The sequence below is a fragment of the Saccopteryx bilineata genome, chromosome 9 (genome assembly GCF_036850765.1).
Source record: "Saccopteryx bilineata isolate mSacBil1 chromosome 9, mSacBil1_pri_phased_curated, whole genome shotgun sequence".
Lineage (NCBI taxonomy): Eukaryota > Metazoa > Chordata > Mammalia > Chiroptera > Emballonuridae > Saccopteryx > Saccopteryx bilineata.
The window spans coordinates 75,229,856-75,243,905 of record NC_089498.1 but is presented as its reverse complement, the minus strand read 5'-3'; the positions used below and the strand labels follow the sequence as shown (position 1 = coordinate 75,243,905).

At 37.8% G+C, this 14,050-nt stretch overlaps 1 protein-coding gene across 3 annotated transcripts in view; it reads right to left on the bottom strand.

Moving 5' to 3' along the window:
* MCU (mitochondrial calcium uniporter) overlaps positions 1 to 14,050 on the bottom strand; it is a 259,606-nt gene that overhangs the window by 15,499 nt on the left and 230,057 nt on the right. For all 3 annotated transcript variants that reach the window (XM_066243194.1, XM_066243195.1, XM_066243196.1), the window contains 3 exons: positions 11,534 to 11,704; positions 10,050 to 10,154; positions 932 to 1,092 (listed from right to left, as the gene is read on the bottom strand). In XM_066243194.1, coding sequence (XP_066099291.1) covers positions 932 to 1,092; positions 10,050 to 10,154; positions 11,534 to 11,704 — 437 coding nt within the window. The remainder of the gene's footprint in view (positions 1 to 931; positions 1,093 to 10,049; positions 10,155 to 11,533; positions 11,705 to 14,050) is intronic.

Genomic DNA, 14,050 nt, shown 5'->3' with positions numbered 1-14,050 from the left:
TCAGAAAAGTATAAAAAAATCAATCATAATCTTACAACTCTACAGCATATTTTTTCTTTATATAAATATGTATTTAAAATATGTAACTATTGTATATATAACTATGAACATAATACATTTGAAAACTGGATCATAGTACACACTAACATGCCTATTTTTATAATTTACTTTCCATAAAATATTATGAATAGTCTCCTAGCATATTATATATATTTACATAATCATTTATTTTTATTTTTTATTTTAGTGAGAGGATGGGAGGCAGAGAGGTAGACTTCCACATGCGCCCGCACCCCGACAGGGATCCACCAGGCAAGCCCACTAGGGGGTGATACTCTGCCCATCTAGGGCCCTTGCTCCACTGCTCAGGAATGGAGCCATTTTCTTAGAGTCTGAGGCAGAGACCAACTTTGCTCGAACCAACTGAGCCATGGCTGTGAAAGGAGAAGAGAGAGAGAGTGGGCGGGGGTGGGGGGTGGCGTGTAGAAGCAGAGAGTTGCTTCTCCTGTGTGCTCTGACCAGGAATCAATCCCAGGACATTCACATGCTGCCCCAACACTACCACTGAGCCAACTAGCCAGGGCATGTACATAATCATTTTAAAAAGCTGCATAATATGCTATATAATTCTTAAACTGACTAAAACAATTACCCACTATACTCATAACCTTTCTTGATCAGCATTATTCCAATCTTTGTTGTAAAGGTGATAAATCTGGGTAAGGTAAGATGTTTAGACCTCAAAGCTCTAGTCCATTATCAAGGATCCACACTGTTTCTTTTTAAGTTCTTTCTTAACTTTGATTATAACTTTTTTAATGGTCCCAGAAACTAATGGGCTAATTTGACACAGCTCCATTACATAAAAGCAAACATATATGCTCTGGAAAAAACATCTGTGAAGAGATGAGCCTGAGATTTGAATTCTTACCTTTTCCAGGGGCGCCAGCTGCTCTTTGAGATTCTCTAATCTTTCGATCAGCTCCCTCTCCTTGTTTAGCTGGTGCTGCTCAATGCATAGTGTGGTGTACAGCTGCTGGACTAGTGTCTTCACATCGTTCAGTGTTGCTGCATTTTCGTGGCTTAAGAGGTCTGAAAGAAAGGGGTTACTTTTTTTTAAAATGTATGCCTTAAGTGAAGAGTTGCTATTCCTGGGAATAATGGACAATAAGAATAAGACAGATTCACCCACAATAGGGATCCCACTTCCAGTGTGAAACGGAAGAAAAGTAATAGTTCTTTTTTAAAAAGGAGGTTCCTACAAATCATAGAAAACTGTATTTGTATTTGGTAACGTCAAAATTTTAAAACCAACATTCACTATTATATTGTTGGAAGTTTAAATGCTATATATGAGGCTACAAATAATAATAATGATCTTCATTAGAAAAAGATTAAAAATATAAAACAATATGTTAAAAACTAGAAGTGAGATTTAGAATCCATCTAATAATGCTTATTAAAATGTTGATCTATAACTTATCTGTGGCCTTGTCATTTTAATTGATTTTTTTTCCCTTTAGTAACACCTGAGGAAAAATTGTATAGTATTTCAAATTTACACATACAAAGGTATAAATAAAAATACTATTATCCTAATAATCTTAGCTCCATACGTCTTCCTCTGAGCAAACCAAATTTTATTTATTCCTGTTGGGGAATGAATAGCTGTATGGACCTCAATATCATGCACTGAAGGGCATGAAGTTATAAGAATGACTGAAAGAATAGAAGATTAAATTCTTTGACTCAACATCCTCTTCCATGAATAGCACTGTGTTTCCAGAGATATAAAAGTTATGTTTAGGCTCTGGCCGTCTGGTTCAGCGGTAGAGCATCAGCCCAGTGTGTGGAAGTCCCGGGTTCAATTCCTGGCCAGGGCACACAGGAGAAGCGCCCATCGGTTTCTCCACCCCTCCCCCTCTCCTTCCTCTCTGCCTCTCTCTTCCTCTCCCGCAGCCGAAGCTCCATTGGAGCAAAGTTGGCCCAGGCGCTGAGGATGGCTCCATGGCCTCCGTCTCAGGCACTAGAATGGCTCCAATTGCAGCAGAGCAATGCCCCAGAGGGGCCGAGCATCGCCCCCTGGTGGGCATGCTGGGTGTCTTCTGGTTGGGTGCATGCGGGAGTCTGTCTTTCTGCCTACCCCCTCACCCCACCCCAGCTTCTCACTTCGGAAAAATACAAAAAAAAAAAAAAAACTATATAAAAAAATAAATAAAAGTTATGTTTTGAGGACCTAATAAGAAACCTAGCTCATTTCAGCCGTCATTTATATTTAAGACACCACAGACAAAAGTGAGATGGCTCCCAGAGGGAGGGGTCAGGGAGTAGTAGGAGGTAAAGGGGCCAAATTTATGGTGACAGAAGGTGGTCTGACTTTGGGTGATGGGCACACAACATAATGTATAGATCATGTGCCATGAAGATGAACACCTGAAACTTATGTGTTCTTATGGATCGATGTCACCCCAGTACATTTTACTTTTAAATAACAAAAAAAAAAGCACCAGAAGTAAAGCTTTTGTTTTAGAATACTAGCCTTAATGTGACACTTTGTTAGGTATAGCATATGTTCAGTTTTCTAGTAAATCTAAATCAAAACAAGCTACAATCAGAATTAGCTATATATTTCAAATATTCTTCAAAGACAGAAATGTAATCAATATAAAATTCAAATGAGGGTAGCAAATTAGATTAGAGAAGAGCTAGTATAGTAAAATGGGATACAGTACCTAGCACAGTATCTTGCACATATCAGTAAATAAATGTATGCTGCATTAATAGGAACAGATAAAAGCAAGAACAGTTTGAGATCTAAAAGTCATCTATGTCAACCAGATCTTCTCTGAACTAAAGCTGCAGCTCACATGTGCATATAGCTTTACACGTTCCAAAGTTTACAGAAGAAGAAACTGTAGTAACTTATCTAGAATGTCACAGTGAAGTGGCAGAGTCCATGTCCCCTATCCCCAGGCCTGCAGCTGAGTTATAATGCTTCTACTATACCAATATTTATATTTCTCCTGCAAACTCTTTCAAGTAGGCAATTCCTTAAGTAAATATAAATGATCAATGGTTAACAATACTGTATCACCTATACTATTCCATGATAGCTATCCCCACAATAGCATGAGTAAGGCTGGTGCTCACAATTTATAAATGATGAATGTGAATCCTCGATACATAAGATTAACAAACATTTCTGTACTTGGTACAAAAATTCAGTTTCTCGGGGCCCTGGCCGGTTGGCTCAGCGGTAGAGCATCAGCCTGGCGTGTGGGGGACCCGGGTTCGATTCCCGGCCAGGGCACATAGGAGAAGCGCCCATTTGCTTCTCCACCCTGCCCCCCTCCTTCCTCTCTGTCTCTCTCTTCCCCTCCCGCAGCCAAGGCTCCATTGGAGCAGGGATGGCCCGGGCGCCGAGGATGACTCCTTGGCCTCTGCCCCAGGCGCTAGAGTGGCTCTGGTTGCGGCAAAGCGACGCCCCAGAGGGGCAGAGCATCACCCTCTGGTGGGCAGAGCTTCGCCCCTGGTGGGCGTGCCGGGTGGATCCCGGTCGGGCGCATGTGGGAGTCTGTCTGACTGTCTCTCCCCGTTTCCAGCTTCAGAAAAATACAAAAAAAAAAAAAAAAAAAAAAAAATTAAGTTCCTCGGGCACACTAGTCACATTTCTAGTCCTCCAAGAGCCACATGTGACTATTAACTACCATATTGGACAGTGCAGAAATAGAACATTTTCATCACAGAAAGATCTATTTGATAACACTGTCTTAGGGATTTCCCTATCAGCCCTCCTTTGCCAATCCTCCTTATCCTATTAGTAGGATGCATCTGAAATTCCAGGTTCTTTGGCAAGCTCCGAGTTTTTGATCTGTGCCATTGCTTAAAAACTGGTGACATTTCTCTGATCTTCCAAGTTCCCGTTTCAGATTTTTACTTCTTCAGCTTCAAATACAATTGTACAAGTTTTCATTCTTATAATAAATCTTTTATTCCATAATATTCATGTGGTTGTTTCCTCAATTGAACACTGACTGATACAAACATTATATACGACATGCTATTATTTGCATAAAAAGCAGAAAAAGATTATGCATTTATATTTTCTTATAAATGCACTGACTACCTCGGGTGGGAAACAAGAAAACTAAGAACACTGCTTGCTGGTATAGAGAAGGGTGACTGCAGAACAGGGATGAGAAAAGTTTGCCCATATACTCGTTGTCTTTGGGAGTTGAACTTGTGAATGTATTAAAAAAAACAAAATAATTAATGTGCAACCACAATACCTTTAAATAGCAATGAAAAGGCTAAAATAATATTTCACAGAAGATCAATCTCACAGATGTTCAATTCTAGACCTGACTGAAAATAGACTTATCTTTCAGATGAGGCATCAGTAAAGTCGTAGTAAACTCAACGGACTACATTTTATTTTGACAGGAAAGATATGGTTCCTAGTATTATCCTGGTGAAGAAAAACAACCATCTCAAAACTCTGACCCTCAAAAATCTGCCTACATATTTGGAGATAAAATTACAAGAAAAGGGAAGATATATCGACTAATTGCTTAACAACAATACTTTAGGATGATTAGTATACACTTCACTAAAAATGAAATCAGATGCTTATTAATGTTTCTGCATCAGTGCCAGGAAAATTAAGGTACAGAAAGGCAGGGAGATGTACTAACATAGTGGGATTGAAAAGTATTTTCAGCTACTAAAATGGTTTGAGAAGGACTTCAGCTAGTTGAGTCTCTGATAAGGCATTCATTATTGTTGGCATTTGGTTTGCCTGTTCAACCTTTTCTCTCAAATTATTTACATTGTTTTTTTTTTTCTTTTCTTTTTTTTTTTTTTGCATTTTTCTGAAGCTAGAAACAGGGAGAGACAGTCAGACAGACTCCCGCATGCGCCCGACCGGGATCCACCCGGCACGCCCACCAGGGGGCGACGCTCTGCCCACCAGGGGGCGATGCTCTGCCCATCCTGGGCGTCGCCATGTTGCGACCCTCCTGGGTGTTGCCATGTTGCGACCAGAGCCACTCTAGCGCCTGGGGCAGAGGCCACAGAGCCATCCCCAGCGCCGGGGCCATCTTTGCTCCAATGGAGCCTTGGCTGCGGGAGGGGAAGAGAGAGACAGAGAGGAAGGCGCGGCGGAGGGGTGGAGAAGCAAATGGGCGCTTCTCCTATGTGCCCTGGCCGGGAATCGAACCCGGGTCCTCCGCACGCTAGGCCGACGCTCTACCGCTGAGCCAACCGGCCAGGGCTTATTTACATTGTTAAGACAAAATAAGGTCTCCAAACAAAGTGAACTGAGGAACAGAATAGAGGCAGAGGTGGGTTCACAGGGACCCAAAGGACAGCTGTCAGAAGGAAGGGGGATGAGGAGATGGGATTAGAGAAGGTAAAGAGATTAGTAAAATTATATATACATAACACAGAAATACAAATAACAGGACAGCAAATCCCAGAGGGAAGGGGGGAGGAAATTAGGGGGAGGAAGGTAAAGGGGGTATAAATAGGGACACGGGGGTGGGGGGTGAGGGTGTTATATTCAGTGGGACACTTAAATCCATGTAAATATAATAAATTAAAATAAAAAATTGAATTTAAAAAAAAAAGACAAAATAAGGTCTCCAATACGCTCTGGATAGATAAATGGGGAAAAGGACCCAGTGGTGCCAATCAAAATGATTCTACTTAGCACAAAAACTTTCAACCACTAGTAATTTAGGGCATATTTTTCTCTTCCCCAAGGCTAAAAGGAAGATAGTTAATTATTACTTCAACAAGGATGGGGATAATAGGCTTTTTGTGTTCCCTTTCCATATTCTTCCCTCCACTTTATATTTAATTAGGTTATAAAATCATCTAATTGCTAAAATAGTTACTCCTTTCATCTTTCAGTGGCCAGATGGGAACCGAGCCGTATACAGCTAAAGTAAGCGAAAGACTGCAACGGAGCTTGGAATGAGCCTTCCTGCTTTAACCTGCTCCCTTGTTCCATTTCAGTTTTTTCCTGCCTCTTCTCTCAATTTTGGGGTTAGGTATAAGAGTTGTATATACTTAAGGATCCATAATACCTACAGACTGCCAATCCCACGTAAACATTAAATGTGACTATATCAGATCCTATATGAATGAGCCCTATATTCCCAGTGCCTGTTGCAAGTGTGTAAGTTCAGGTGGACAACATGCCTAGGGCATTGTTAGTTCTAAAGTGCTATCCATAAATAGGAAAAAGAAAAATAGAAGAGAGATGTGAAAGCTACAGGGGGTAAGAAGTGAGTAAAAAAACCCAAAATGTGTCAAAACTTTAAAAATGGTCCTGGAAAAGTTTTCCTTCATTGCCTATTTAGACAAAGCAGACTTGTTTCATCTGCTCCACATATATATCAAATCCTAGTGTTCCTCCTCATTAGCTGACACCCAAAACCTAGTGCCTTCAACTTTTTTCACTAAAAAGAGTTACGATGTGGGGAAGAGAAATATGCTTACTCATGTGGATGACAGGCATCCCTCCCAAGTACAGGAATTCAACCTGCTCTCCTACTTGAGGCAACTAAAAACATGTAGTGACTTGGATGCCAGCAGTGTCTTCCTCAGACAGGGAGGGAGAGGAAGATAACACAGTGGAAACAAAATTAAAACCTATTTTACATTTTATCAAAATTAAAAAAAGATTTCCTTTACTATGTTTAAAAAGATGGGAAAAAGCAAATGTTTATGGACTTAAAACAATATTGTTTGAGCTTCTGTGAGAAAGGGCATCTAATGGCATAATTTCTCATTGGCTAATTAACAGAGCTAAGAGAGCTTTCATGTGTGAACTTAAATATTGAAAAGCTCTTTAAAATTCTATACCAGGGCTGCTACTGAGTTTACCAAATTTCACACTTGGATTTACAATTATTCCATGAATTATAGACTTTTAACTCTTGCAAACTTTATATCCTAATTGATTTGTAGGGAAATTGGGTAGATATTTCACAGTTCTGAGATACAGATAAAGCCAAATTGTTAGGCTGCTAAATTGATTACAAGGGAATCAAACATAATTTCTTCCCTTTTCTATTTCTAACTTACTTTGCTATACAACTTGGGAATAGCCTAATTATAAAAAACTAAAACCTTTATTTCTGTTTTAAAAACACAGTATTAGACAAGATGGTTGAAATTATTCATTGATTAAAATACCTCTAGTTTTTGACAACATAATATATAGAAGCTCATATCTTAACTTTCTTCATTGTTAAATTTTATATAGAAATATATTAGTCAACTTAAAAAGTTTACTAATACAACAAAAAATCTAAATAGAACGAACTCTTTAATTCACACACACAAAGTAACTGACTATAATGCCCTCAAAGTCCATCAGAAATTGCAGGATTTCCTTCCTTCTTGTAGCTAAATGTATATTCCATTGTATGTATATACCACATCTTCTTTATCCATTCACCCATATATGAATGATTGTTTCCATATCTTGGCTACTGTGAATAATGCTGCAATGAACATGGGACTGCAGATGTCTCTTTGATTTCATTTCTCCCCAAAAGTAGGATTTGTGGATCATGTGGTAGCTCTCTGTTGCTCAAAGGGCACCAAGCTTCCAATTATAAGTTCTAAGGATCTAATGTACACCATGGTGACTATAGCTAACAGTAATGTATACTTGTAAGTTGCTAAAAGAGTAGATCTTAAATATTCTGACCACAAGAAGAAAATGATAATTATGTCAGGTGATAGAAGTGTTAACTAATTTTATTGTGGTGATTATTTCACAATATGTAAGTATATCAATCCACTACATTGTATACCTTAAACTCACGCAATGTTCTATGTCAATTATATGTCAATAAACAAATTAACAAATTAAAAGAACACACCAAAAACCGAATAAAACGATCCTGTACTTCCATTATTTTAAAGAGAACTTCTGGCACAAGAATCAGGGGATAAAGAAAAAAAAATACATGTAAGCATAGCTAATATATATCTTACAATCCCTGGTCTATATGTTCACTTATTCCAACTTAACAAAATCTGGTTCAGGACAGCCTTAATATTTTAAAGCAGTTGTTTTCAACCTTTTTACACTTGAGGACTGGTGAAATAGGAGAATTATCTCAGGAACCACTAAGATAGAAATCACACTGAGCATAAGTGAATTCAACTAGGACCACTGGGTCTATAATCTTTATACAACATCAGTGTGCTTAACTTTTTGCAGACTGGCATCAAATTTCTGGTGGACTGGTCTGTGAACCGGCAGTTGAAACTGGCTGTTTTAAAGGATACTTGCCCATAATTACTATACTTTCCTACACTTTCTCTAAGCTAGCTCTGTCTCAATTAGCTTGATCACGGAAGAGAATCTGGCCTCTGAAAAAACAAAGTACAAGTTAACTTCTTTCACTCAAATAGAATGACCAGGCCTGACTGTGGTGGCGCAGTGGATAAAGCATCAACCTGGAAACGCTGAGGTTGCCGGTTCAAAACCCTGGGCTTGCCTGGTCAAGGCACATATGGGAGTTGATGCTTCCTGATTCTCCCCCCCCTTCTCTCTCTCTCTCTCTCTCTCTCTCTCTCTCTCTCTCTCTCCTCTCTATAATGAATAAATAAAAAATCTTAAAAAAAAAAAAAGAATGACCACCTGAGTCATTGTGGGTTACAATATCACAGTGCCTTCCCTGAGAGCATTCACAAATAAAAGGATTAAAACTCAGAGAGGAGATTAATCATTTCTAGTTGGCTAGGAGTTGAGGAAAGAAAGAATAGGATCATTAAAGGCTTCACAGAAGATCTGACATTGACAATTTTGGCACAAGGAGGCTGGAAGTTTCAAAAAAAATGAGAAAGGCATCAACTGCGGCAGAGAGACAAGCAAACACCGAGATGGCAATGGATGCGGCAGAGTTTAGGCAAGAGCAGAGGATACAGGCTGCAGGAAGAATAGGCAACATGTAAGAGGGAAATAGAAAAAATTTAAAGGCAGATGTGGACCAGACTTTGGAAGCATCTAATGCTTAAGATTTTTACTCAGACCTTTTTCTATATTAGACACAATTCTCAAAAGCAGAATTGAAAAGTGGAGATGTCCCAGTAAGCTGAAAGAGGGATGGTGGTGGTGGAACAGCAGTCAGTGACAATAAATACCAAGGACAAAGAGAGAAAAGACATAACTCAAAACGCTACTTCAGAGGACTACTTAGCATCAGTGCTGTGCAGCGGCACTTAGGAGCTTGGGGTAAAAAGAAAAAACAGCAATACTGACTGTGTCTTTATTTAAAATTTTGATATTTTGCTCTCATTTTTTTTTATTGACTTAAAAAAATTAATTTTAGAGAGAAGAAGGGGGAGAGAAAGGACAGAAACATCAATCTGTTTCTATATGTGCCCCAACCAGGAATTGAACTGGCCACCTCTGCATACAACTAACCAAACCATACAACCAGGGCAGTAACTTGGTTTTTAAAAAATAGTACATGAAATATTATTTCTCTTGACTAGTAAGTGTTTGGGTAACCTCTTCAAATTTAGTCCTGAGGCATGTACTTCATTTTTTTTGCATTAAAGCATATACATATCAGAAGTTCCTAAGAACTATTATTGCATAATAATTGACTTTCAGACTGCTGACCTTGAGCCATTAAAAAAAAAATTAATCCTTATTACAAATATTTAAAGGATAAGGAAGCCCATAATTTAATTTATAAAGACTCCCCCCCTGTAATGTTATTAGTTTTAGCCTGTATGAAGGGAAGGAGCTTAAGCTATGTGGACCACTCATTTATACGAAACAGTGGCAGTATCAGATAATAAAATTCCTAGTGCCCAGGTAAGAATTTAAGTTTTAGTCAGTGTACGAGCCAAGTGCCAGGGACTCAATGAGTTCTTCGACTGAAACAGAATCTGTACATAAACCTTTCAGTGTTCTTTGAATATTGTCCGTTTCTCAAGATTATCCTGAGAAAAGTTAAGTTCTTTCCAAAATCCCCTTTCCACATTCCTCTGACCATATCAAAATTACTTTTTACCTCTCTTTGGTGGTCGGACGTGATATGTTAAGTCATTAATGACCAGCTTAAAGTCATCGAGGAGGAGCAGGTCTATCCCTGTTGAGGCAGCAACTCGAACACCATCTGTGAAAAAAAAATGTAAACTTGTCATATGTATAAGTATTTAAGAATAGTCAGGAAAAAGCGATACTCAAAATAGGCTTTTAAAATTATATTGCCCTGGCTGGTTGGCTCGGTGGGTAGAGCATCAGCCTGGCGTATGCACATCCTGGATTCAATTCCTGGTCAGGGCACACAGGAGAAGCGACCATTTGCTTCTCTCCCCTTCCCTTTTCCCCTCCTTCCCCACAGGCAGCCAGAGGCTTGACTGGTCCTCAGGCACTAAAAATAGCTCAGCTGATTTGAGCATAGGCCCAAGACAGGCAGGTGTGGGGGTTGCCAGGTGAATCCCGGTCGGGATTCCACTATCTCCCCTCCTCAAAAAAATTATATCTCTTTAATTTCAGTTAACTTTTTGCCTCATCCCCTAGGTCTCTGCTAAACAAAGCTTATACTATCTGAGGCGTTTTGTTTTAATAACCTCAAGTCTGTGAAGACTTACCAACATGCTTTTCTAGCAGAACTTTATGAACAGATGAAATAATTGTATAGCTCTATGCATGTCAGATGGAAATCTAGGACCACTGGGAGAGCTGCGGGTATGTCTTATATTTGTCTAGGATAGAGGTGGTTGAGTAAAAAATACTATATATTTTCTTATACAGTACTGTTCAGTATAGTCACTGATTAGTTGTCTTTAATTTGTTAGGGATGAATGCTAGGGTTTGCAAAGCACACCAAGCTGATCTACTAATTATACTACTAGATGAATTCAGTGTTAAGTATAATTTAAAATATTTACAGCCTAGAAATGTGGCAAATGGTTAACAATTGATGAATTCAAATGAAGGGTAAGTGGGTAATTATTTTAGTAGTCTTTTAAGTTTTCTATAGATTTAAAATGTTTCAAAGTAAAAATGGGGAAAAGTGAAAGTCATTTAAAAAATAAGTAAATGAAATGGGTGTCATGTTTAATAGGATTTTTTTGTGTTTTATTTTATATTCTTTTCAAATCACGTATGTTTTTATTTTAGTAAACTTTTATGTGAAAGACAAAGTATTTAAAAAGTCCTAATACTTCATATCTCCAGAGATGAAGGTTTAACCACTGAAAAAAAAATGCATTCTAAGCTTAAGGTAATGACAAAAGGTCTAAATAATATAAAATGCCCCTGGCATTATCTGTGAGTTACTTTTGAATGAGACTCCCTGTGTATATGCATTTGTTAAAACTGAACAGTTATATTCTGAGAAGCACTGGGAGAGAAATCACTTTTTCTCCTGACATTTGCTAAGTAAAAGGGATGACTTTGCAGTGTGTGTGTGTGTGTGTGTGTGTGTGTGTGTGTGTGTGGTTTAGGGGGAAATGGATGAGTGGGAATTAATAATGTAGGCGACTGTACCTGGTGAATAGACTGCGACTCTGTCAATTCCCCGATCCTCTTCTTGTAGTTGTCGTAAAAACACACCAACAGAATCTGAGATAGGTTTGAGAGTGAACTGGCAGCGTTCACGCCGGGACGGTAGCCTCACAGATATCACGGGTAATCCATTTTGATACACCACTGTCACATCTGAATGAAAAGGATCCACCGTCATATGAAAGTTACAGTACATTTTAAGTTACAGCTATATTATTACCATTCTTACACGGGATCTATTATTATTAGTGTGGTTTAAAATGTTTTCAAAGGTTTAAGAATATGTCCTTTAGCTTTAGTTGAAGGTTATTCTAGGAAGTAGCTTATGGAAGGTCATACAAATCACAAAACTCACTTTTCAGGAACTTGAAAATACGCAGAGGATTATCTTCTAAGTGGATCAAGGAGAAGCTTTCTCAGGAATCTGAGGTTAAAATTCTTGGTATTCCTGAAAATTTTTACCTAATTCTGTTTAATAAGGGAGATATTATTATAAGCTATTCAACTGAAATGGTTTTCTACAACAGTAATGGCATGGAATTCCTTATTTCCTTATCTTTTTCCTCATTAGTCTTGATTTGCAGAGCCTGTCACTAAAACAAGTATCAGAATAACTCAAAGTAATTTTCAAATGAATTTTTAAAATAAATTAATTTTGAACCGGTAGTTTTTAACGTTAGCAACTAAGCATTTAAAGATAAGTTAGCACTGAGGTAGGAAAACAGGCTTTAGAGTCAAATCTAGGCTGGAATTCTGGCTAACTTTGCACATATTATATATCTTCTCTGAGCTTCACTTTTTCATATATAAAAATGGGTTTAATCCCTAACTGATAGAGTTGTTATGAGGAATAGAATAAACTATTTAAAACATTTAGAACACTGCTTGAGAACTATATGCACTATGTAGTGATAATATTGCTTTACTAGTTTTTTTTTAAAGAATCAAAAGGTACATCCCATAATGTTTCTAAGGCTGCATATGCCTCAAAATTGATAAATTCAGAGGAAATGTATATAGATTAAAGTTCTGGAGATCCCAAATGCATCAAATTTTCAGTCATTTAAATCTTACTTCCTTGTCTATTCTAGTAATTTATAAGGTCTATAATGTATACAAAAGCCTCACACTAAATTCTTTCATGACTTATATTTTTAAAACAACTATTATTAAGGCATAGTTTATAAATAACAAAAATACACTCTTATTTTAAATAGATGTTTAATGAGTTTTGACACAATAATAAAAATTCCTTGAATCCCCTCCCAGTAAATCTCTGGCAACCACTCTTGATTTTTGTCACCATAGATATTTTGTTTTCCTAGAGTTTCATAACACTGGTATCATATATTATGTACACTTACTTATCTGGCTTCTTTCTCTGAACATAATGAGTTTGAGATTCATTCACATTGTTGCCTGCATTAGTAGTTCATTTCAGTATTTATTGCTGGTAGTATTTCACTGTTGGGCATACCATAATTTGTTTATCCATTCACCTATTGATTGATAGATATCTGGTTGTTTCAAGTCTTTGGCTACTATGAATAAAGCTTTTATGATTATTCACTTATAAGTCTTTGTATAGACATATGTTTTTGTGGTATATCTTTTTTTTAACCCTCTTTAACCTATCCATGCCTTTATATTTAAAGTGGGTTTCCTGTAGACAACATATAGTTAGGTCTTGCTATTTCATCCAATCTGACCATCTCTGCCTTTCAATTAAAGTGTGTATATTATTTGCATTTAATAAATTATAAATATGATTGGGTACAAATCCACCATCTTGCTACTTAACTTCTGACACAACTATTTTTTCTTCTACTTTTCCTATATTCTTGCCATCCATTTTTTATTAGATTAACTGAGTATTTTAATGATTATTTTTCATCTTTACTAATGGCTTATTAATTATACCTTCTTATGTTTTTAGGAGTTACTCTATAGCAGGTGTTGGCACACTTTTTCTGTTAAGAGCTTGATAAGAAATATTTTAGGCATTGTGGGCCATAAGATCTCTGTTCCAACTACATACTTGCACTGTGGTGCTAAAGCAGCCATAGGCAATATATAAGCAAATGGTCATAGTGTGTTCCAAGAAATTTCATTTACCAAAATAAGCAGTGGGCTGGATTTGGCCTATTGGGTTTGCTGAACCCTGTTCTAGGATTTACAAAATACATCTTTAACTTATCACAGTTAATCTTCGAATAACATCATGCCATTTTAGGTATAGTACAGAGAGCACTACAACAATATACTTACATCCCCCCTGCTTTGTACTATAGTTCTCATAGGTTTTATTTCTACATGTTGTAAACCACACAATACATTTTGCTTAGATAAGTGATTATAGTTATAAAATATTTTAAAATGGGCCCTGGCCAGTTGGCTCAGTGGTAGAGCGTCGGCCTGGCGTGCAGGAGTCCCGGGTTTGATTCCCGGCCAGGGCACACAGGAGAAGCGCCCATCTGCTTCTCCACCCCTACCCCTCTC